General features: G+C 43.5%; 4 protein-coding genes across 5 annotated transcripts; all 4 read left to right on the top strand.

The window, feature by feature from the left end:
• Positions 1–202: 202 nt before the first annotated feature.
• foxred2 (FAD-dependent oxidoreductase domain containing 2) lies at positions 203–8638 on the top strand. The gene is made up of 10 exons (XM_030408025.1): positions 203–350; positions 1660–1886; positions 1989–2294; positions 2378–2629; positions 3404–3715; positions 3843–4009; positions 4201–4366; positions 5126–5352; positions 5444–5614; positions 7802–8638. Exons 2-10 carry the CDS (start codon positions 1663–1665, stop codon positions 8032–8034), a joined length of 2058 nt encoding a protein of 685 aa, XP_030263885.1. The 5' UTR covers positions 203–350; positions 1660–1662; the 3' UTR covers positions 8035–8638.
• Positions 8639–8768: 130 nt separating this feature from the next.
• Positions 8769–14497, top strand: ankrd54 (ankyrin repeat domain 54). The gene is made up of 8 exons (XM_030408026.1): positions 8769–9504; positions 10009–10056; positions 10157–10255; positions 10596–10667; positions 10922–10969; positions 12073–12197; positions 12307–12414; positions 12603–14497. Exons 1-8 carry the CDS (start codon positions 9114–9116, stop codon positions 12675–12677), a joined length of 966 nt encoding a protein of 321 aa, XP_030263886.1. The 5' UTR covers positions 8769–9113; the 3' UTR covers positions 12678–14497.
• A 159-nt stretch (positions 14498–14656) lies between these two features.
• On the top strand, positions 14657–20149 carry hmgxb4a (HMG box domain containing 4a). 2 transcript variants are annotated; one of them, XM_030408875.1, is made up of 13 exons: positions 14657–14766; positions 15493–15597; positions 15705–15841; positions 15987–16062; positions 16162–16749; positions 16843–17046; positions 17185–17363; positions 17514–17595; positions 17689–17753; positions 17859–17955; positions 18078–18241; positions 18382–18504; positions 18704–20149. In XM_030408875.1, the coding sequence occupies exons 2-13, from the start codon at positions 15561–15563 to the stop codon at positions 18746–18748; spliced, it is 1797 nt and encodes a 598-aa protein (XP_030264735.1). In that variant the 5' UTR covers positions 14657–14766; positions 15493–15560; the 3' UTR covers positions 18749–20149. The 2 variants fall into 2 exon arrangements, with proteins under 2 accessions (XP_030264735.1, XP_030264736.1); XM_030408876.1 differs by having other exon boundaries at positions 14706–14990.
• A 371-nt stretch (positions 20150–20520) lies between these two features.
• LOC115576388 (GTPase IMAP family member 7) lies at positions 20521–25142 on the top strand. The gene is made up of 3 exons (XM_030408974.1): positions 20521–20673; positions 21114–21274; positions 23073–25142. Exons 1-3 carry the CDS (start codon positions 20649–20651, stop codon positions 23913–23915), a joined length of 1029 nt encoding a protein of 342 aa, XP_030264834.1. The 5' UTR covers positions 20521–20648; the 3' UTR covers positions 23916–25142.
• The last annotated feature ends 208 nt before the right edge of the window (positions 25143–25350 follow it).

Below are 25350 nucleotides of genomic sequence, written 5' to 3'. Positions count from 1 at the left end.
ATCACAACAACTATACTGTGCTTACTGATGACCAAGTTACTGTGATTATTGTCCACCCTTACTTTTTATTATTATTAAATTATGACATTTTAATAACCCTTTCTATTCTACCATATTCTATGGTGTTCTCTAGCCACGCCCCCTTATGCAAGCAGCCCTCCACCGGGGAGGGGAGGGGTCTGAGCTTGTGGATTTTCCGAGGGGATCGCACACACACACACACACACACACACTACGACGGGCTTGAAACATGCGGAGCAGTAAACATGTAGGAGTCTCCACAGGTCTGCTGCGTGCCGAGCCCCAGATGTTGCGCGCCAGGGATCGACTGATGTAACAAGAAAACAAAGGTAACGCGGTACCCTCCATGTTTTTGTGTCCCGTTGTGTCACATCTGGTTTCGGCGGGCGATGGCAGCCGCCGCATCCCCGGCACGGCGGCACAACGTCGGCCGAAGAGTTCGCGGAGCGCCGGGGAGGTGGAGGAGGGGGTTACCGTCCGGAGCTGAGCCCGCTGAGTTTACTCACATATCGGTGAACTATCAGTGGATGAGTTAGCTGTTTGTTAGTCACCTTTAGTGAATCACTCGGGATGGATTTTGAACATGGAGCCTGCCTGCGAGCAGAGCACCGAGCTCGGCAGCTAGACGATGTGCTGCCAGTTGCTTAATGGCCCAGATGCCCAGACAGGCAGAAGTAAAGTGAGGAGAGGAAAAAACCTGTGTTGTAACAGAATGATCAGACAGTTTATAAGCCAGAAAAGAGTTAATGTTGATATATTCTAACCAGAATGTTTCCAATAAGTTGCTCTCGATGTTAAAAAAAAGAAAAGAAAAGAAAAAAGCTATAAATGAAAGTACAGATTGGCATACAAACAAGATTTGGAGCGAACAAAGACAGCTCAACATAAACATTAAGCTATGATGTGAGTACACTGTGTGTGAAGTAACTCAGAGTCAGACTCAGAAATACTTTATTGATCTGCTTTATTGAAATGGCCTGTGTTACAGCTGCCCCCATTCTAATGTCTTAGAAAACACAAGTAAAGAAAATAAGTAAGAAGTAAGAATACAACAAAAAGAATTCAAATATATGTGTTCATTCTACTAGAAATGTATCTGTGTATATTTATACAGGGTTAAAGAATATAAGAAAGGTAATAATATAACAACATGGTGTGCAGTGGTGTTGAACTGGACTGCATCACAGTGAGGAGAGGTATTTGTTGTTGTTGGCATTCCCAACCATGATGATGATATGCTCATGTTAAAGGAGCGTGTATTCAAACTATTGGATATATTTCTGTTTTTTTTTTTGTTTTGTTTTGTTGCCCCCCCCCCCCCCGCCTCAGCTGTTCTTCAAGTAAAAATGACATCACGTATAATATAAAACATTTAAAAGCACAAGGAAACAAAACAAATGCACCAAGGAAACATTAATTCAACATTATATGATTTATTATATAATAATACACAATATATACATTTGGTCATTTTGCTGTATGCCCCCCAAATTGTTTGTCTTAGCATCAGAATGTTGAAAGCAGTAGAGGTTTTTGTAGGACTACAATATTCTAAATGTAATATGGATTTTAATTATGTATATATTTTTTTCTTATTATTACTGACACACCTTTCCCTAACTGGCTCGTGTCCAACAGGTTATGGATCCGAGCTTTCCTTGTTTAATCCTCCTCATCCTGATTGGCTGTGTTGAATGCGCCTTTGAAAACCACCACCACCACCACCACAATGGCACCCGCCGCTATGATTACTGTGTTCTTGGAGCCGGGCCTGCAGGACTGCAGATGGGGTATTTCCTCTCCAAGGCTAAAAGAGACTACATCATCCTGGAGAGGAACTCGGGGCCGGGCAGCTTCTTTAACAAGTGAGGAAACATTCTCAAAGCGTCTCGAGAAAAATCGCACTTGTCTTTCCTCTCGATTGACCCTCGACACGCGCTTCCTCTGCTCTGTTTTGGTGTGATCAGGTATCCCAGGCACAGAAGGCTCATCAGCATCAATAAGATCCACACGGGGAGGCAGAACCGGGAGTTCAACCTGCGCCATGACTGGAACTCACTGCTGAGCGATAAACCTGACCTCCTGTTCCAGAGAGTGAGCGGTGAGTTTTACCCGCCAGCTGATGCCTTCCCGCTCTATCTGTCCATGTATGTGGAGGAGCTCGGGCTGAAGGTCCAGTATGGCGTGGACATCGGGAGGATCAGGGCAGTGCCGTCGGCCACTGGCAGGAGCTACATCCTGACTGATCAGCATGCATCGGACTACACATGCAGGTATTTTCAGAGCCAGGGGTGAAAATGTCACATTCGTCTGGGTTGCGGATGCGTCACGTTAAACTCGTTCCTCCTGTCATCAGCGTCCTCCTGGTAGCCACGGGGCTGTGGGTCCCTCAGACGGTAGAGTTCGTCGGTTCTGACCTGGTTGAAGGCTACGAGTCCATCTCCACTAATCCTGAGGACTACAAGAACCAGGCCGTACTCATTCTGGGCAAGGGGAACTCGGCTTTTGAAACAGCCCAGAGCATCATGGGACGAGCGAGTCGGGTGCACATGCTCAGCTCCAGCCCCGTTCGACTGGCGTGGCAAACGCATTACGTTGGAGACCTCAGGTAGTGCTTTCCTTTTCTTTTCAGTCTGTGATTCTGCTGTAGGCCTCTATCAGTGGATCCCAACCCGAATTGTTTTTCTTTAGACGAAGCTGTGACAGCGCTGTTAGATTCATTCCATCAACACCATCACTCACGCTCCTGATGCACTGATTTAAATTAAACTATTGCGACCATTTATTCATTAGGCTATTTTTAGCTAACTGTTTCTAACATGTATTAATTAGGAACTTTAAGCTAACTGTTCCATCTATTTATTGATTAGTCTACTTTAAGCTAACTGTTCCATCTATTTATTGATTAGTCTATTTTAAGCTAACTGTTTCAACTATTTATTGATTAGTATATTTTAAGCTAACTTTTTCTACCATTTATTGATTGTCTACTTTAAGCTAACTGTTTCTAGTATTTATAGATTAGGCTACTTCAGCTTACTATCTCAACTTTTTCTCCATCACTTTTAACTTACTGTTAAAACTTTTCTCAGCGCTTGCTAACTAGTAGGCTACTTTGACACTTAACACAACAGTTTGAACATGTGCTGTTCAAGTATTAGATCTTGACTGGTATTTTTCCAAATCAGTCGAGTTTCTCCACATTTCCAAGTTCCCCCTGGAAACTGCGTTAGAACCTGGTGGGCACTGTGACCCCCTAATCGGACATTAATGTCCCACGTAATTACTGGCATAATTCAACCTCAGCAGCTGTTTTGTATCAAAAGTTATCAATACTGTACACCTAAAGTGAAGTTTATTTTTTAATTTTTTTGTATTTCAGAGCTGTTAATAATGAGCTCATAGACACTTACCAGCTCAAGTCCCTCGACGGGTTGGTGGAGGCGCGGCTGGAGAAAATAGTGATCGCTCAAAGAAAGGAGAACGGCGTGAGGAGATCGGGTGGAAGGAAGACGGCGAAGAAGGGGCAGCTGTATGTGACTTTAAACAAGTACACACAGGAAGAGAGGAACAGCTCGGACGTGACGGGAGAAGAGCTGCCAGGGTATCACATCGACAACTTCTCCATGCGAAAGCCTTACGACCGCGTGATTCGATGCCTTGGATTCAGGTTCAACTTCAGCATATTTGACAGGTATACATTTTGACTGACTGTATCGCCTCTAAATCTGTGTTAATGACAAATAATGTTCTATCCACTGAATCCTCTTGTGTCATATTACCATTAATGTTCACATCTTTTGAAAATCAAATCTCCCTAGCTCTAGCTGCCCCCCGAACAGTGAAAATGCCAAAGGGAGGTTGCCGGGGGTGACAGCCTGGTATGAAGGAAAGGACACCCCTGGCTTGTTTGTGCTGGGAACTGCGGCTCACTCCAGAGACTACCGCTCATCTGCTGGCGGCTTCGTCCATGGGTTCCGTTACACAGGTGATGGTCTAATTACAAATGCAGAGCATGCAGTTGAATGCACAAATATGAAGACCACAAACACTCATCTGCATGGGTCGCAGTAGGAATCCAGAATAATGGGACTTTGGCAGCTGTGCAGTCCCTTTGTGTCAGTTTGAGATGTATTCGAGGTGCTATTTAAATAACCTGTTTGGATTTCTTTATCACAGCTAGAGCTGTACATCATGTACTTGAACGGCGTTACCATAGCAACTGGTGGCCATCGACTAAACTGTTGACAACGCAGCTTCAGTCCTGGATTCTAAAGCGGGTCGGCGAGGCCTCTGGGCCGTACCAAATGTTTGAGGTGCTGGGGGACGTTATACTTCTTCGAGGGTAAGTAGATGTTATTTTGTCATCATGAGTCAGAACTTTGTCCAACTGTGCTCATTTGTTGATGAGATCTGCCCACTGTCCCTTTAAAGTTACATGTCCTGATGAAGTGCTGTGGCCCAGCAGTTTGTTTTGACTGCTCCTGGTGAGATGTAGTTCCTCCTAAATGCCCTGGTTCTGCGCAGGGATCCCTCTCAGCTGGTTTTGTCCAGAACACCTTTGAATGGATGTGGCCACTGGCCAGGAGTCATTAAACACTAAAACCAACTTAACCGGCTCCTTTTAATTAATGTGAGAGGGCAGTGTACGGATGCCAAGGGAGCTAAATCCTCAGTGAGCAATTCTTAACGGAATACATCTGCTTTATATAAGCATCATTCTCCAGAATCACCTATCAAGTGTTTCTCTGTCAGGACATTTATTTGACCTGCTTTACTGTAATGATATGTGTATAAGCGACATCTCAAAATGAAAATAGTTTTTCAAATGTGTTATTCTAACAAGCCACGACTCAGTCAGTCAGTAGAGATACCAGGATGGACAGATGATGTTTGAACTGCAATATTAGGTTATTAATTATTATTATTAATTCATCCTATGTAGTACTACTGCCTGTGTATACTCAATACATAGAATGCTGTCCTTCACTGGCATAAATTATGATGACTTATGATGACTGACTTTTTTCAGAGTAACAAGAGAACCCATTAATCCCTAAATGCTCATCATATTCTGGTCCTTTCTTCTCTCGTTGACTCGAAGCTCCCACTGTGAATACATGGAGGAGTTTCCAATCCAGGCTTTGCCTCAGTTCTCCTCTCTCTCGGGCCATGAGATCTCCAGCCATGGACTGATGGTCCTGGTCATGCAGTATGGGAAGAAGAAGATAGACTATCTGGGTCGGGGCAGGGCTCAAACAGACTGGACCAAAGCTTGGAAGTCTAACTTTCTGCACCCTGTTTTATACTACTATGACAAACTTCCTACAGGTGAGTAGAAATGCTACTGTAAAAAGTAAATGTACTTTTTAGGAATAAAATTGCTGCAGTTTTACAAAATGAAGTTTTTTTTTTTTTTAAGAGGAAGAAATGAAGCTGCGTCCCCACGGCTGGCCTTTACCGAGGCCCAAGGCGATTCATCACATGGTTGAGGACTTCCTCACAGAATGGGAAGGTCCAATCTCCCACATCCAGCCACTGCGGCGCTTCCTGGAGCACTGTGTGCAGACTGACCTCAGGGCCTTCTATGCGGGTAAAGTTGCATCTTGTTCCTGGTCTGTTTCTAGTTCTAAAGTGGGAAGAGTAAAATGGGACAGAATGCCCTTTCACACCAGTTTCTAAATTTATTTATTTTATTAGGTTTGTGTTTCATTATTAAAACAGTGAAGGCTGTCCAACCCTAACAGGTACAACACACGTATTAGACATTTACAGCCTCTACTGCCATACGAAGGCAGATAAGAGTAACTACAGAAATAATACAGAGGCAGACGTTTTCAAACTGGCCTCCAAACTGTATAACAGAGGGAAAACTTGTTATGCCTTTATACTAAGCATTACTTCACCTCTGCTTAAAAGGCGTGAAAGCCTTTTAAGTATCCCAGTCACCCTCTCTGCCTGTTTCCACCCTGTTAACTATTTCACGTTGTTTCCTCTTGCTGTTTCTGCCGTGCGTGATGTGCACTGATGGGTGAAAAAACATCAGTCTTGGGATGTGGACAAGCCGGTTTGCAGGGATGGAAAAATAAAAAATAGCAATAATTCCCCTCAAATGCATTAAAACTAAAATAGCGAGAGCCTGTTTTGAAATTGTAAGGAGCAGAAAGTACAGGTGTGTGTGTTAAAGTGTAGGGAGTAAAAGTAAAAAGTTGTCAGAAAAAGAAATACACAAGTAAGGTACAGATACCTGAAGTATTTGTACTTTGTTGCTTGCAATCCCTCCTTTAAGGAAACTAAATGCACCAAATAACAAGGATTCAAATATAGAGTCAAAAGCTAAGTTGACAGTTACGGTTCCTCTGCCATGTCCGGCTAATGATGAGATTTAGCTTCTGCTAGGGGTGTGCCAAAATATCGATACTACGATATATCGCGATATTTCGTCTTGAGGTACGTTATCGATACACTGGTGCCAAATATCGATATTTAAAAATTTAACAAAAAAAAAATATATAAATATGTATTTTTTGGCACACCACCACCACCCCTCTTCGGAGGACAGCTTTATCTTTATTCAAACATAGGTATACAACCAAATAAAATTAAAAAAAAAATGGTTTAAGTAGCTCTGAAACCCACACATATAGATATTTAATGATAGTTGTGGTCAGTGTGTGTGTTAAGAAGAGACGCTGTGCAATATACTCTTTGTTTACTTGGCTGTCATTCATGTGAAATTGATTGACAATGTTTTGTAATTCCTGTGAAATGGATTCAGTGCAGTCAATAAATTCTGAATTTCTTCAGTGACACAGATATCGTGATGTATCGTGGATGAAATTCCTTGCAATATATCGATTATCGCAGAATCGCTGTATCGTGATATTATCGTTATCGTGGGCAAAATATCGTGATAGTATCGTATCGCGAGGTACCTGGTGATACCCAGCCCTAGCTTCTGCCCTATGAGGCAGGCTAGTTTGGAATTACCAGGATGTCTGTTCAGCTCGTTTGATATTTTTCAATCGGAAAATATATATATACATTGAGTTTTAGCCGGGACTTGTGGTGACTTTCTCTCCAGCTAGCTTGATATAGCTCTCTTGTTTTGGCTGATAGTTGCCAGTGCCTCTGTAGCTGAGCTGTGCGACTGTATGTTTTCACTGATATTATATTTTTAAACGGGATAGTTATAATCATATATGGTAAAAACAGGTGTCAAAAAAATCTCATTCTGGTCTGAACCAAGGTGTCGACTGTACACTGGCAGTGTGTACGTTCCCACGGGGCTGTGAAAAGGTCAGGCCAGGTCTCATCTCATCTGCCAGCTGGAGATGAGATGAGATGAAGCTTCCACGTTTATTGCAACACGGGTAACTTTTCTGTACAGTGACTCACACAGTCATGAGGTCTCTCCTATAACATGATAACTACATCCTCTTTTTCTGTCTGCCACTTCATTCAAATAAGACGTCTGACTTCACACTCTAATTCCCGCTTTAGTAACCTCTCCTCCAAGGTGTTATTCATTGGTGAACAGAAATGCCACTGATGCTGCGTTGTGGTGTGGGTGTCATTTTAGATAATTTTAGTAGAACTGTAGGTAATTGCATCTTAAATTTTAGCATCACTGACAAGCATGATTATTTAACATGTTTGGGATTCAGTTACAGATTTCTATGAATTTCATCCCCACACTGAATCTCAGGGCAGACGACTGACGAGGACATCGCTGACCGTGGCAGTCTGACTCATCGCTGTGTTTTCTCGTGTCTTTTAGAATCATGTTTCCGCGCATCCCTCACCCATCGCGCGCCGCCGCTGTTTTGTCAGCAAGGATACTTGAAGCAGCAGGGGGTCTCTCACAATGGTCAGCTGCGGCAGTACGTTCACGACGCTGGACCGACGCCCACTGAGCAAGATGCAGGAAAGTCCGGGGCCGACCCCGCTTTCCCCAACTACCTGGCACAAGCTGGAGCCTCTGTGTCTTCAGGACTGAAACTTGACTTCTGATTGTTTTTGAGTGTGTTAAAGCTATGCCTATGATGCTGTTTAAGTCCCTCAGACTTGCTACCTCCTGCACCCATCATAAATGCCTCTTCAAGACCAAATATGTTTGGTATGCCACCCTGCAGATCAGTGGTTCCCGACCTTTTAGGCTTGTGACCCCTTTAAATTGAGCATTTCTACTTGCAACACCTCGTCACTTGATGAAAATATCCAACACTTTACTATTTCAACCAAAGAGAGATTTCCCTCCCTTTAATTTATTAATTTTGAGGGTATAATAAGGTAAGATTATCCAGTAATACACCAAACAACGAGGCATGGATCAGAGGAAAGTGAGTAAATATGCATATTTCCTATTCTGGCCCCACAGATTTCATTATCATGGTAACTGCTGTTTATCCCTGGAGAGGTACCTTGTCATTTAAAAGCTTCTTTCTTGTTTCCTCACAAAATATTTATATATATATATATATTATTATATAACATTTTCATATCATGGAAATCTATATTATATAAAGCTATATTGGTGGAGGGTTACTGAATGATTATGCATTACACATTTTACATGATGTTACCGAAATAAACATACATTACATAAAAAAACATACATTAAGTCTTCCTTTCATTGTCATCTGAACTACGCATGCGTTGAGCAATCCAGCAATGGGTCTGTTTGATTGGCTACCCGCCTGCGTAGATCCTATTGGACGGCAACTAATGAACAACACAGCATCTGATTGGTCGAGGCCGCTCTGGCGCTGTTGACTGCACAATGGGTGTGCCTCTTACTACTCCCGTACGATGAAATGGAAAATGTGAAATAGGGGACATTTTGGTGCCGTGAAAGAAGGGTGCTGACAAAATACTGCAAATTACCCGGGGTGGAAAGGCTTTAATGGGGGAGTTTCAGAGCTGACTTGCCGTGCAATGACCCCAGGCGACGCTGACGGAGCGGATACCGCATTCAAAGTGGACTCCCGATATTATTGACGGCTGTTTCCTATTCGCTTTGGCTGGAGCTGTGAGGACCGTGTGTGCAGCGAGTGTAGTATAAACACAGCATCCATATGTCACGATAAAGTATGGACGGCTGGAGCCCAATCGTTGCAACAGCCTCGGACAATGACCGCTCCAGCTCCGAGGGGGAGTACATGCTGGAGCCCGGAGCCGAAGACGGAACCCGGGAGGCGGCGGACGGAGAGCAGCGGGGTAACGTGGAGGGGATGGACGACGGGGGTACAGCCGCCGTCGGGTTCGGGATAAGCGGGACCGGGGAGGGCAAGGTGGTGTTGGGTCGAGTGGGACAGAGAGACGACAAGGAACTCAGGTACCTGCACTTGTTGTGGGAGCCGGGGCGAGCCGAGCTTGGCTCCGGTGTGGTGGCGAGCAAGCTGGGGAAGATGACGGGGAGCAGGGCCAGGCGGCAGCACAGGGTGGTGCGGAACCTCGGTCCTATTGGCAAAGATATTTATGGTAAGGGACTGTTAAATTGTATGTTAATGTGTAAAGTAAACAAAGGTGTGTGTGTATGTGTGGGTGTGTGTGGAGCTAGGTGTTTGCTATATTTGTAAAGTTTAGCTTCAAAAAGTCATGCTAACGTGTGTAATAGCGTAACTTAGGTAATCATTGTTTGACTTGGTATCTCCATTTGTTTATGTGACGTCATGCTAGGTGCGTGAGAGCATGGTGCCTTTTTTTTTTTTTTTTTTTTTTTACAATATGAAGGCTAAGCTACCTTTTACCAGACAGGTAAAGGCGATGAAGTTCTGTCACAGTGTAATGCAGCCAGTCAGCTCCAGTGTCCCCTCTTAATATCATTGCCATGTGTCTGTCCAGCAAGTACCTCTCAGTAAAGTTGAGCTGCTGTTCTTGTGACTGATGCCTTTGTTGATCTGATGCCATGCAAACTGACCCCCCTTCGATCATAATGCATCATTTACATACCTGCCAGTCACTTTGAATCTCTTATCTCCACAGCTGTAAAAAGACTGAGGGAGGCAGCCAACAGCAACGACATCGACACAGGTAGGAGCAGTGAGGGGATGCAGTGAAACCGCCTCGCACGTGGGGTGAGAGAAGGATGATTTGTGGCTGTGTTTTGCTAATAAAAGCTGTGTTCTTCCAGTCCGAAAGCTCCTGCAAGATGACATCGACCCCTGTGCAGCCGATGACAAGGGAAGGACAGCCCTCCATTTCTCTTCCTGCAATGGCAATGAGAGCATTGGTAGGTTGGTGATAAGAATGTGATGACGGTGTCGTGGGATATTATGTATAATGCAGCTGGATGGTTGGAGAGAGAGCATCATGCAGTTTGAAGATTAGGGGTGTAAGCCACCATTCTAGCTACAGTCCATCCTGCTGTAGCATCACAGAATAATGAAGATATTAGTCAAGCAGTCATGCACTTCCCACATTTAAATTTTAATCATAGATCTAGTTCTTCCTTGGTGCCGTTATTATTTTCAATTGCAGCAATTGTACTTCCTACACTTCCCTTCATTGTACACTGCATTTTAGAACAATTATATTTCCTTGTTTCAAATGTCTTTTTTTTATGACCGCAGTGCAATTGTTGCTGAGCCACGGCGCTGACCCCAACCAGCGTGACAGTCTGGGCAATACCCCCCTCCACCTGGGTAAGAAAGAACAATCGCCGTGTCGTGAGACTTGAAGCGCTGTGGTCGGTAATGCATGTGCGTGTGGTTTCACTCTGACACACAACAGTGCAGCTGCTTGACGCTCACACGTGTTTAAATGATCACATATACTGCCGAATAAGATGAAGCGACATTTCAGTGAAGTTTTCTTTCACATGCAACTAGTGTTTTAAAGCAGTTCTATTCTTGCGTTTTGTGTTGCAACGTGCCCATTTTACTTTGTGTCTCTGCAGCGGCCTGTACCAACCATGTGCCTGTGATCACCACATTGCTGAGAGGAGGTGAGACCTCTGTAGTGTTGGAATACTTTGTGTATACATGTTGCTAAGTCATCCAATACAGGATAGCTCTTTTTGAGTTAGTTGAAAATAAAGCGGAGCAATTATCCTTTTGGAGATATGCATTTAAACACTGTTTGTAAGCATAGGTAAAGTATAACGCTTAAAGGAGGGTAATTCTTTGCACCACATTTCCAAAACAGACTTCTCATGTAAGGTTACCCTACTTGTGCCATGGTTTCTTGCCAAAAACTTAAACTAGAGCAAGAACCCAGGATACTTTTAAAAGTTGTAAGTTTTAAAAAGTTTTAATGATTCAGAATTATATTAAAAATGAATAAATAATGCAGGCTACAACAAGCACTGATTGAGAATGGTAATTAAACCTTTGAGAAGCTATTTTTTTTCCCATTATCCTGGTATATATTCCAATTGGATGCCAGTCAACCAATCAGAAACAAACTCTATCTAAAATTCCAAGAATTCCCAGTTCTCTGTGCGGCTTACAACAGACAGAAGCTTGTTTTAAATGTCATTTTTAACACTCCATCAAAATATTGTTGAGGTGCAGGACTGCAACCTGTATGTTACACTTTAAAAATACGTTTATATATCTCAACGGATTTTGAGTGATGTTCCTAATTTATAACATCACTGATACAGAGTTAAATAAACATTATGGAACCTCTTTTGGCTAAACTGACAGCTTAAAAATCATGTTGATGGTACAGTGTCTTGTAACAGGGCGAATGGTGTCTCTGTCTCAGCCACTCCGCCCCCCATCACTTGTTTCTGCACTTTTACCTTCAGTGAGAGCGTGGGATCACAGCATTAGAAACATGTTTACCTCAACATGAATTTTCAGGACGTAATGAGTTTTGTTTGTAGTTAGCACCTATGTTACAGCTGACACATTGTTACAGACCTGGGATTTCTACTTATGACAGCGGTGTTGCACTCAGAAACTGTGGAGGGGCTTCAACATGGCGTTGCTTTAATTAACTCCATAGAGTATGATTTTTGTTCAGTAACAGTTGATAATCAATTGAGACTACTTAATAAATATGTGTTACTTAAAGATTTTTGCTGTTATTGTTTCTGTTAAGGAGCCCGTGTGGACGCCCTCGACCGCGCTGGAAGGACCCCTCTGCATCTAGCACGCTCCAAGCTTAATATTCTGCAGGAGGGAGATTCACGCAGCTTAGAAACGCTGAGAGGGGAAGTCACACAGGTAGATAATTAACTTGCCTGGCTTAGTGAGTCAAGACTCTGGGGTTTTGGACGGATTCCTAATTGTTGCAGGCATGCTGAAGATTTTTATATCTGACTTTCCCTTTCAGATTATTCAAATGCTGAGGGAATACCTGAACTTAATGGGTCAGAGTGAAGCTAAAGAGAGGCTGGAGCATATTTCCACGCGGCTGCAGCACACGCGCACCAAAGAGCAGGTGAGACCTACATACTCACTTTTAATGTTGATCAGATTGACATGCATAAAAACAGCGACGTAGGTGAAACTGAATTTAAATGTGTGTTTTTAGACTTGCATGCAATAAATATTTATAATGTATTATTCAGCTGTAATTTCACTCTAACTTATACATGGTTGTATGTATTTTTTCTTTTTTTTCTCCAGGTGGACGAGGTGACAGATTTGTTGGCCAGTTTTACATCACTCAGTCTACAGAAACAGAATTTGGGGGATAGGTAGTGTATAGAGGAAGTGTATAGAGAGCTGAAGTCCTGCTCCTTCTAAAAGGAAGTTTCTGCTCCAGTTACCTTGGCGGGACGAGCATACGCTGAACTATAATGCTGTGAAGGTTTTCTGTCCATATTCCAAATTAAATATTTATCTGCAGAGCTGCTGCACCGGAAAGTACGACTTAAACACCTTATCATCTTAAACCAAGAAAAGATGACGAGCATCCTGTTAGCATTTACATCTCTGATAAGGTTTTGATAGTGTTACTGCGGCTTAGACCTATGTGCTTAAAATGCTAACATAAATGTTGTTGGTTTAAATGAAAAGCTGCCTAAATTTTAAAGCCCATTACTGTTTTGTGGCAGGTATTCGTTTAGACTATCAACAGATTTTTTTTTATCACACATAAGCTCTTCAGAAAAATTATAAAAGTAACCCCTAAGGGAAAAATACACTGGGGACAGGAAGCAAACCCTGAAGTGAAGTGGGACCTCGGCTCTCTATAGTGTGTATCTGTGTGTGTGTGTGTGTGTGTGTGTGTGTGTGTGTGTGTGTGTGTGTGTGTGTGTGTGTGTGTGTCAGAAAAAGAGAGTACAGCCCTTTTCACACATAGACTCTCCATTATCACTGCAATGAAGGCTCGCCTTTATGCCGCCTTTGTTTGTTCACACTGAACCCAAGCCGCTTGAAGCCGCTCCAGTGTGTCTTTTCACACAGCACTGTGGAATCAAAAGAGGCGCGACGTACACATCATGACAGCGTGTTTCCCCCGGTTTCCACCTGTTAATCTAAACATGTATCGGCTGACTCTTTTATACATTTGGATGCAGTTATAATGTGTCGTGATTGAGATCCTGGCCCACCACGTGTGCTGGAAAATGACAAGGTAACGTTTTTTGCTCTAAATTGCATAATTACATAATTGCCATCAGTATAGAGGACCCTGTCCGGCTTAAACTCGGGGGGAGGGCTGACCGTCGCAGTCATTTTTTTTCAATACAAGTCGCCAGAGACATTAACTACAACACAATAGTGGAAACTGACAAAGACATGGTGAGTTAAAGTTATTTGCTCTAAAATCACGTCACATAATCACTGGCATCCAACCGCCCGGCTCTGCTGCCAGGGACGGACGCTGTTTTTCGTGCAGAAATGTCTTACTGACAAGAGTCAGTAAGACAGGCAGGATGACAGAGGCTTTTCCATGTATGGATATTTTTGTCCTCATAAGTTGCCAAAGACACTACCAGTTACCACATTACTGTTGTTTGGTCCTGTAATGTTGCTTTGTGGGTTGAAGTGTCAGACATTTCTCTTTTATTTGATGAGTGAAGGATCTTCTAAGTTGTCAGTCTGTGAACAACGTCAGACCGACACCCCTATTCTGCGCTACCAGCCTTTCCATTCACACAGACGTCGGCTCAGCCTGCTGCGGCTCTGATACCACCTCCGGAGGCAGATCAGAGCCGCGGTGAAACTGTCCACCCTCTCCGCATCTGAAACTTGAAAGGCAGAGTATCGGCAAATGATTCCCGCAGTGTGAACGGGGCTATTGTGAGTGTGTGTGTGTGAGTCACATAGTGTGCCAGTATGTTCATTGCCTGCCATTATTAGCTGAGTTCTTTGATAATTATGAGAAATCTCTTCAAAACGATTAAACAGTTTTCACTGTTGTATTTACTGTTTTCTTATCAACAGCATCTTGGTATCTTGTTGCCTTCGTTTCTTGTACTGCATGTTATGTTTGTATGTGAACTGTACTGTAAAAAATGATTTGGCTGTCTTTGGAAATGGATATATGTGAATCAATAAATCAATATGTTTGGCTATATTTGTGAAATGTTGTCTTTCATGAATGGTGATTTAATATACTTATTTACTATCAACATATTCAATGAGAGGGTCTTGAGTAGTTGTAGCTCGGATAGTAGGATCAGAGTTAGCGAATGTGCTGCTAATATGGCTACGTTTCCTCTGCTGATCCTCTACGCTGATTGGCTGTATTACCAAAGCCCCTCCCCTGCGTGGACACGTATTGTTGTATTGCCGATATTAAAAGATGGCGGCCGGACCCGCGTAAATTGGAGACCCCATAGAGGTAGTAATATCTAATAAACACATCTTTTTCTCTCCTCCTGGTCTTCGTAAACTACACATGCTACCACCCACATGGGATGAAGACATGAGCAGAGTTGAATGCATGTAGACCACAGTGTTTTGTGCATTGAAGGCGACCGCGGCCTGGCTGTGGGTGAAAGCCTCGGCCTTTCCTCGCCCGCCTTCACCGGCGAGCCGAGGGTACGCGCGGCGAGACGGATTCAGGTGCTGGAAATGTTGGGAAAGCTAGGGACTCCAACTAAATGGAGAGGGGGTGTGTTTGTGTATCTTTATGAAAGTAGGCGGGAATTTGTTTTGCTATCATGTTATCGTACTCTTCTGTAGATGACAGAGAACTTTGTTTATTATTGTAATATAACGCAAATGGCACTTTTCGTGAAGAAGCAGCCAAACACGGAGCACTTCTCCACTTTGAGTCGCGTTATGTGAAGCTTACCTGCAGATCCAGTGCTGCTTAGCCTGCTCGGTACAGGACTTAGCATGATTACTTGTAGCATCATAGTAACTAAGTACCTGTTAAAGTATAATTACCTTGTTTTTGATGGAAACTTGTGATAAGAAACGGAAAAATGGCCCAAGATTTTTACTTCATTGTCATTCTGATACATTGAATAGCTCTCAGTAGTTTTCACCAGAATGAATTATTTTTATATTCATAACTTTAAACTGCTTTTAATTTTATTTTCTCTTGGTGTTGACATTACAGGTCAGTATCCTGCCTAATGTTGTCAGTGACAGACTGTGACAACTATACGTGTTGACAAAGGAGGGGCCATGGCTTTTGAGGAGATCAAGAGTAAAGGAGGAATGGGTAATGGCATGTAAAGTGCATGTGATTGCATTTCTGATGTACAGGCTTTGTTAATCCCAATTTTGCTTTTGAGGTAGGGATTATAAATTGCATTTCGTGTATTCTAGATATGGGGATGGAAGGAGACCGGGGCCTTGTGGCTGGTCGCAGCCAGAGAGAGAAGAGGAGGTCGTACAAGGACCTGCTAAGGGAGGAAGAAGAGATCGCTGCTCAGGTCCGAAAGTCTTCCAAGAAACGGCCTAAGGTGAGATTTCTCTCAGCACTTGCCTGACCTAATGGAAAGCTTTAAGATATCATGCTGCTGCATGTTTTTATGACACGTTTTAATTTGTTTGACCCATGTGTCTGTGAATTTGTTAATTGAAAACATTTGTGTCATTCCAAATCAGGATTCAGAGCTTTTTATGCTTGGAGGGGACTCACACAAGAAGAAAAAGAAACATAGTGATGATTACTATTACAGAGGTGAGAACGTTGATATGTTGTAATTATCATATATTGTCACAAAGGATAACACTGCATTTGTATTTACTTCTATCTTTTCCTTTATCGTCCCTGTATCAGACCACGATGGTTCAGGTCCACCTCCCCACAAGAAAAAGCACAAGTCTGCAGACCGCTCCCCTACTCTCTCCTCCCCGTCCTCCTCCCACCCGACAGATACAGCGATGGGTCTCCTGCAGGCTATCACCTCTCCGCTGGCCACAGGTTCAGACCCCAGTCCCCACTTGCACAAGAAGCCCTCCTACCCCTCCTTCTCATCGCACTCTTCCAAGGACCGCAAGCGAGAGAACAGCAGTGGCGGTGGAAGCAAAGGGAGCCACTCCTTCTCTCACTCCCGCCCCGTGTCCTCATCGTCATCCTCCTCCAAGAAGCACTCCTCGTCCTCCTCCAAGTCGTCTCTATTCCACGGCGGAGCTCCCAAAGAGGAGCCCTTGACGTTGCGCGAGGCGGACGGCCTGAAGATGAAGCTCATCATGTCGCCGGAGAAAGAGGAAGGAGAGAGCTTTCCGTTCACGCCGCACTCTTCCAAAGGAGGCGTGAAGAAAGAGAAGGATAGAGACAGGTTGCAGATGTCAAAGATGCCCAAGAAGAAACTGCAGCAGAGTCGAGATCCGCTGCCTGTAGTGGGGAAAGAGGTGGAGGTGGAAGGTAGGATTGCCCAAATTATGTTCCATGTACTGTAGATATTATTGGTGCACCTCGTTTTTATTGATAGTCACTGTTGTGTTCTCTTTCATACAGGTCATTATGGAGGTGGCATGGGGGATGACAGCTCCTCGTCTGGGGGTGAACTTGAGGCTGGCGAACTGGTTATAGATGATTCATACACACACTTGTCAAAAAAGAAGAAGAAGAGCAAAAAGAGCAAGAAGAAAAAAGACAAAGAGAAAGACAGAGACAAGGAGAAGAGTGGGAAGGACAAGAAGCATAGCAAAGGATTTGGTGGTGAGTTAACTGTTTGTTAACTGTCTAACAAATATCTTGGAGTTGTACCAGAAAATTGATGGCACTGATCCATGAGCTGATTGTGTCCATATGATAGTTGATTACCACTGTTTTGTCTTTGAATGACACTCTCACCAGATTCATCTAGAGGCCACAGTCACTCCCACCCCACTGTCACTCACAGTGCTGTCGGTCCAATGTATGCCATGGGCACACCCGTCCCTCCACACCACCATCAAGGCAATGATGGAATGACAGAGAAGAAGAAGAAGAAAGAGGAGAAAGACAGAGAAAAGCATGACAAGGGAAAAGAAAAGGTATGATACTGCTCAGTCTCATTTCTTGTAAAAGTCATCCTTGAAAAATGAGGTTTGAGTGCCATAAATCCGAAGTAATGTTTCAGTCACTCCTGCAGATAAAAGTGCATTCAGCATTATTGGTGAGTTTTTTTCTTTGTCTCCTTTTAGCCCAAGAAGAAGAACACATCAGCGTACCAGGTGTTTTGTAAGGAGTACAGAGTCAACATAAATGCTGAACAGCCAGGATTAGGTGGGTAACACCAAGCACCGATTAGCATATAAAGCTCTTAAATATCACCAAAATACACATTTTAAACAATATGCTTTTGTGTCTAATCCGCAGTGTTTGGTGAGCTAAGCAAGAAGTTGGCAGAGGTGTGGAAGGCGATGCCCGAGAAAGACAAATTAGTATGTTTTTGCCTTACTTGTTATTAATCCGGGAAACGCTTTGAGTATCACTGTTTGTGCTTTCAGTTGTGGTGCTTCAATAAGTGTTGTGTGTTTTCTCTGCAGGTTTGGAGGCAGAAAGCCCAGTATCTGCAGCACAAACAGAACAAAGCTGAGGCCACCACGGTCAAACACAAGAGCACCAGTGAGACCAAAAGCAAAGGTAACGTTGACCGTAACATGAGGGTTTGCAACACATTGATGAAGAAGATTTACTGATTCTCAACTCCTTGTCCTCTCACTACTGATTTCCGCTGTCTCTCAATCTTTGTTTCGTGATGACAGTTGTAGGAACAGGAACAGGGATGGTGTCACCAAACAGAGCGCCCAGCACAGTGTCCCTATCCCCGGCAAGAGTCCCAGATGTGGATCCCATTGATGCAGCAGCTCACCTGCAGCTCCTGGGAGAGTCCCTGTCTCTGATTGGGCATCGGCTTCAGGAAACAGAGGTACGTGTCCACAGGCATGCATGCACATACTGTGTTTACAGGCCAGTTTACAGTGCTTCTGTGTTTGAAGTGTAATACAGAGATGTTTCATGAGTTTGCATTGGAATTTGAGTCATGTGTCCGATGTTTCTTTGTGTTAGGGGATGGTGGCAGTGTCCGGGAGTCTGTCTGTCCTTCTGGACTCCATCTTGTGTGCGCTGGGACCACTGACCTGTCTCACAGCGCAGATACCACAGTTAAACGGATGTCCTCGAAACGTCCTGGTATAGTATAAGCATATATAATTAATGTTTGAATTAAATTACTGTGGGTGTTTTCAGCTTTAGAACTTGTCCACCTCACAATAATAACAATAGCAAGTTTCCTCTGTATGGACTACATTTTCTTTGCATACATTCAGGTGTTGTATATGTGGCCCAGTGCTGTTTTCTGAAAAAAACTCTCTCTTTCTTCTTCTGTCAGTCGAATACATTGGACAACATTGCCTACATCATGCCTGGGCTGTGAGTGAAGGATGATGACCAACACGGAGTGATTTGCATCACAAGTCAACATGTTTGGCAGGAATGACCCTTGGACTTTAATTTAAGCCACTGCTTGGCATCAGAAAACCGGATATTTCTAGCGTCAACTTGTTTTTAAAGTATTTTTTTAAAGACCTTGTTCTCTTAATTTTCTAATTGTTATATTTTTAAAGGAAACATTTTACTGAACACGTTAATCTTTTCTTGGCATGTCAGCTTAGTTTTACTGTTACTGTGTAGTGTGCTGTTGTATGATTGAGTGTACGCCTGTATGTACAATATTGAATGTATGTGTTTATTTAGCTGTGAAGTGGGACTGACTGTTGGTGTATGAGACGGATGACTGTTTTTTTTTTTTTTTAAAGGAAATGTACAGGAACATTTAAGTCGTTGACTTTTGGTCGTCATCATCAACATAACGTAATATATTTGGCACCTGCTAAGTTTTTCTTTTACCATGTAACAAGTGCTGCCATGCCTTACTGTTTTTTACATTTGATATTTTGCTGTGCATACAGTGTTTAGATTTTGACTGTACTGTAGAGTTTCAAAAGTGATCAAAAACACCGTTAGGTGCTACCTTGTTGTAATCAGGAGCTGTTTAAACGAATCAATGTTTGACATTTAACGAAATGGCAGCATTAAATTATGACCTGTTCCCTAATTCAGCTTCTGCACTTTTATTAGCCATGCTAGCAGGTTGGCTGTAGCGATCAAAATGCTGGTTGCTAGTTTCATCCCTTTTGGTGCACATTGAAATGTATCACCAATTATGTGGATGGATCACCATGACTTTTTATAGACACTCTTGGTGGTCAGAGGATGAATGGCTGGTGACTCCTTTCCTCTCCCGGCACTACTATGTTAACATCTCTTGACAACTTCAGGATGGATTACCATGAACTTTGGAATGCACATCGATTGTTATTTACTGTCCAAGGATGGAGACTGAATCAACCATTCATAGCGAACCTGTCAAAGGCCAACACCATGACCCTGACTTTGGGTTTGATGTCAAGAAATCTATGATTGAAAATGTCTTCCCTTACAGGATACATTTTGAATGACATTCCCATCAGCCCCAGCTGTAGTCTGTGTCATGCTAATTATCAAATGTTAGCACGCTTACATGCTAAATTAAGAATGTGGTTAAAATCAGCATATGGAGTTGTCATTTTGACCCTGTTAGCTAGCGGACATTAGCCTTAGTACAGCTAACAGAGCTGCTAGCATGGTTGTACAGTCTGGTGTTGTTCGCTTCAGTGGTCCAAAGTACATTTACAGTACTTTAACAGCTTTAGTTACGACTTACCTGACAGACAAATCATACAAAGAGCTTACAAAATATTTTTTGGTATGAATAAAAGATGGAAATTGGCTACTACTTTCATAATTGTCAAAAGTCATTTTTCTTGTTACAGCATTTCATGGTGCTGACGTGCTTTTAGGAAATCTTGGAAATGCTGTCCGCATTTCAAAATGAACCACTAATAATTTAATGATACATTAGCCTCTGGGCCATTTGTCTTCACTGAGCAGGCTACTTTGAATATTTAATTACATTTTCCACATTTCAGGATGACTTACATTGACTGAAAGAAACATTTTCAACGTAGCTACATATTTGTAACATATAAGCATGTTGGCTGCCTGCTCAGACTTTGTCATACTGTAACATAAAGTGACCGGACACAAGTGGACTGGAACGATAAGAAAAGTGTTGAGTCACTTCAGGGTCCGCGGGCCTCTGCTTGAGCGGCCCAACCGCAGCCCAGAGTCCAGAGCAGCGGGGACGGACCGGGCTGAGTCAGCCTGCAGGAACCAGGAAGTCAACCCATCCCTGGTTCAGCTGTAAACACGTACAGCAGCGAGCAGGAGCAGTCATGTCTGCATCCGCTTCACAAACAGGTAGGCACGATAATAATCTTTATTACATGTCATTTTTAAGAGCTGTGTCTGCGAGGTTTATATATAACGGGAGATAAAGTCAGGAGGGCGGTTCTCATCTGCGTGTTGTTGGTATGTTGTGCGGACTGAGGGGGGGGGAGAGCAGCTGCGAAGGGCGCTGCCGCGGTGTGGAAAGGTGATGGTGCCACGATCGCGTTTATATCTCCAGACAGCTGTCACCAGACAGAGAACACAACACTTTTGCAAGCGTGACACAAGTTTTCAGCTTGTTGTATAATGATAAAATGACTCCAGTGCGTTTGAAAACTTCCTTTCCGGACAACACACACACACACACACACACACACACACACGCAGTACGCCCCTGTAGCAGCATGGAGCAGGATCCACAGCTGTTCACGTGCTCTCCACCGCTGCTGTGTGTCTCCTCTCTCGGGCAGAGCTGAGGCTGGTGGTGCTCGGCCGGACGGGGGCAGGGAAGGCGTCAGCGGTCTCCACCATCCTGGGCCTGCAGGACACCCAGCAGGACACCCAGCAAGGCCCAGAAGCCGCCGTCACCCAGGGGTGCATCAAACACAGAGGAGAGGCTGCAGGCAGGCAGGTGGGGGTGAAATGCACACAACACAAGGCTTCATGGCCCGAGGGAACAGGTATTTTCTTTGAAACTGTTCTTTTAAGGTCGTTTTTTTAAGGTTAACTGCTAGAATATGAAGCAACAACGGCAAGGGAATATTCAAGAATACATAATAATTTAAGTTTAACGGGGCATTATGTAGTCAAACCCAAAGTTTTTGCGAATAATTAAAACTCTGATTTTATTTTTCCCATAAGAGAATAAACAAGCTGTTCTCAGAGGAAAACAAGGCCCCCAGAACACTGTTTGAAGCTAGAAATGTGGCAGGGTCCGCCACATATAAACAAAGTTAAACAGAATGAAATTGTGTTATTCTTTAAGGTCACTTTGTTTATTCAGTTTATTCAGTCATGGAAACAAACAGAGTTTGATTATTTAGTTTGTTCAGGGACTCCTCTGATTCAGATTTCTTTCCCAGAAGTGCACCTTTAAAATCCAACTATCATACAGCCTAATGTCATCATCAGTGAGGTTACTGGGTTGCTAGGTTTGTTGAATAATGACCCCTATAACACTCCAGTCTCTTGATTATCAAGTTAATATGCGACCACATTAACTTCGTCCCTTATCCAAGGGTGTAGTCTCTCGCGGAGGGTTCTTAGTTCAGGTTGATTTGGCGTCACCTGTGTTTGCTGGTGGTAAAACAATAAACATGGTGATGATACATTTCCCTGAGTTCTGCTTACTATTGCATGTTTATCAATCTCTGTCAAACATTCAAAAGAACGCTAGAAAACAACGTTATGTATAACCCTCGACAGCTCTGCCAACACAAACACGCGTCTGTTTTAAAACTCTCGTTGCTCTCTCTGGACCGGCTGTTTCACCGTCTCAGGTTACATCATACGCAGCGATTATGTGCGCATGTCCAATCTCTTGTCTACCAAATGTAATTCAGTAAGTGCATGCATCATTTCCTGTGGATTACTTGCGCATTTCCAGACCAGCACAGGAATGGTGGACCCTGCCGCTAACCATGCAAACTGAGTAAAGTAATACAAACTGCGATATAGAGAGACAAAACAAAATTCAGTGGCTACACACGAATAAAGGACAACACAATTTCATTCTGTTTTACTTTGTTTGTATGTGGCGGACCCTGCCACCTTTCTAGCTTCAAACAGTGTCCTGGGACCTTATTTTCCTCTGAGAACAGCTTGTTTATTCACTAATGGAAAAAATAATTATATAATTACCTCACTGATATTTAAAATATATTAAAACAACAAAACAAAAACTACGTGATGCACCTTAAAGGATTATAACTTCAATAAAGGCTCATAATGTCCAAATCACATTTCATAAATGGGAAAGGTAATGTGTGGGAGATAAGTGGTTGCATATCAATACATGTTCTTGTTTTAATTATTAATATTTTCTTGATATTTATCTTTAGACAAACACAAAAGTTAATCAAGTAAATATATACACATTTTTATATACATACCTGTTTACATCTACACACTTCAGCCCTTCCTCAGACATGAAACAAGCACAGAGACATACCTTACCCGTGCAAAGGGGTCACCTGAAAGGTTAATGATGACAAAAATACAAGAAAAACATGAAATGCGAGGCCTGACAAAAACAACTGACATGTAAATATACATGTAATGTGACCTGACTACTTCAGCAGTCAGCAAAAGTAAAAAAAAAAACTGAAAAACAACACCGTTATGTGACATTGACAATCATGTGTAGCATCAACATGCTTCAAAAGCATGAAAAACAACCTTCATTTGATGCTTGTGTCACTGCTCTGCAGGTGGCGGTAGTCTCGAGTCCAGCCTGGTTCGACTCAGACTGCGACCCAGCAGAAAGAAGAAGACACATATCGTCCTTCATCTCCTTATCCAGCCCTGGTCCACATGCCTTCCTGCTGTGTGTCCCTGTGAACCAGCCAGCTGATGGAGAGGCCAAGGCGCTGGATGTCCTGACGGAGCTCTTGGGCCCCTCCGCGGTCAGCGCGCACACCATCATACTCTTCACCCACACCGAGGAGCTGGACGAGGACGAGAGGCTGGAGGATTACCTCGTCACCTGGCGGAAGGACCTCGGGGAGCTGGTGGAGAGATGCGGCGACCGCTACCACACCCTGGAGACCCGCAGCGGAACAGCGGCGGAGGGGAAACTTGTGGAGGAGCTGCTGGAGAAGGTGGAGCAGGCTGTGGCGGAGAGCGGGACGCAACACCTCAGCTGCTCTCTGTACCAGGAGGCCGAGGAGAGGGTGAGGGAAAGGCAGGCGGAGGTGGTGAGGCAGAGGAGAGGAAAGGAGGAGTCCCCACCAGAGGGCGACGTGACGGAGGAGGAAATGGAAGCAGCGCGGGAGGAGGCAGAGAGGAGCGTGGGTGACTTGGACGTGGATGTGGATAGTATTTTCCCCCCTGCCGGCGTCTCACCTTCCTCGGCCGCTCCCTCGTTCCTGTGGGTCCTGTGGGAGAAGCTGACGTGCTGGACCAAGTGGCTGCCCTCCTTTGTGAGGAGGGAGGCCCTGCTGGGAGCCCTGGTCGGCCTGTTTGTGGGAGGGCCGTACGGAGGTATGATGGGGGCCACTGTGGGATCAGTGGCTACTGAGGTGAAGAGAAGACACGCACAGAAAACTAAATGAGGGATAGTGTCGTGTTTATGCATTAAGTTGCACTTTAAAGTCCTCCCACTGTGTTCGGCACACCCACCAGTGTATTCCGGAGCTATTAGCTTTGCCAGCTAGCAATTCCCAAAACAGTATTTATGTTTGACCACTGAGCACCAGTTCTCTACTTCTAGATGTGCACCACTTTCTAGTAAAGCAAGCTGTATGAACCGTATTAATTACTGGCTTGTTAACGATTAATCGATCACGCTTACATAGATCCGTAATAACTCATTATTAGAGCAGCGGATGGGTTGCCAGGTTTGAAAATCCCCGAGGCTGGTGTAAATGTTCCTCTAGCGTTCTCTCGTTTCAGTTAGCTTAGTTATTCATTTTGACAGCTCAGCTTACTCAGAGCAGTTTTATAAGTGCAAATGATGAATCTAGTCGTCTTCCACTACAGCGCTCCATTATTTCCACAGATGTCAACCTGCTATTTAGAGCTTTTGGCCACTTGGGAGCAGCAGAAACAAGCTTTGTAAAACACCAGACTGACATAATAGCCCCTTTTATGGCGATAATACAAATGTGTTAGTGAGCTGCCGCCTTTTTAAACTGATCATAGACAAGGTTTTTTTTGGCTTTAGAGCTGCTGTAAGTGATGTTTTTTTTATTACACTATAGCTCTTTATTTCAACACTAATCAATGTTACAGAGTGTCGGGTCAGTGACCTTTGCCTCTCCTTCCCCTCCTTATACAGTAAAAGAGAAAAGATATTTTCTGGGATCCCTGCCCACTTTATCCAATCAGGACAGAGAACTCCACAAAGAGGCGGTCCTGTCTGCTGCAGGAAAGTGCAGAGTTTGCCGCTGTGTCAGGGGATTAGCAGCTGCTTGTTCATGTGCCACAGGAGGACGGTGTAAAAATGGCGAGTGACTAAAGAAAGTGAAAATGTACACCAGCCCAAGAGACCCTTCAGAACCTGGCAACACACAAGTTGTCCGTACAAGTGTGTTATTAGATCTGTAAAGACACATTATTTATCAGACCAATTAATATCGTATCAGTATCGACCTTTCAAACCTCTTTTAGACTTTTTAGAAAGACGGTAAAGTAAAAACACTTTCGCAAAGAGGTAATACCAACAAACATCCACAGGGGGGAGCCGCCGACCTTTAGATCAGAGTTTACATGTATGAGCTGAATTGAAAGATAATTATTTACTGCCTCCCAAGCAAATAAAAGCTGCTGTTTTAAGTACATTCCACTGTTTTTTTTTCTTTTCTTTTCTTTTCTTTTCTCTCTTCTCGGAGATGTTTTAATTCTAGAAAGCAGATTTTTGTGTGATCAGGTTTTTGGACAAACGTGTCTTAATTCAAAAAGGCCCGGCATTTACTAAAAGCAGGTCTCTGAGCATGTGAATTCTAGTTTTTTTTTGTGTGTGTGTGTGTGTGTGTGTTGCAGTCTGAA

This window comes from Sparus aurata, chromosome 23 (genome assembly GCF_900880675.1).
Source record: "Sparus aurata chromosome 23, fSpaAur1.1, whole genome shotgun sequence".
Classification (NCBI taxonomy): Eukaryota; Metazoa; Chordata; class Actinopteri; order Spariformes; family Sparidae; genus Sparus; species Sparus aurata.
This window is presented reverse-complemented; position numbering and strand designations above follow the sequence as displayed.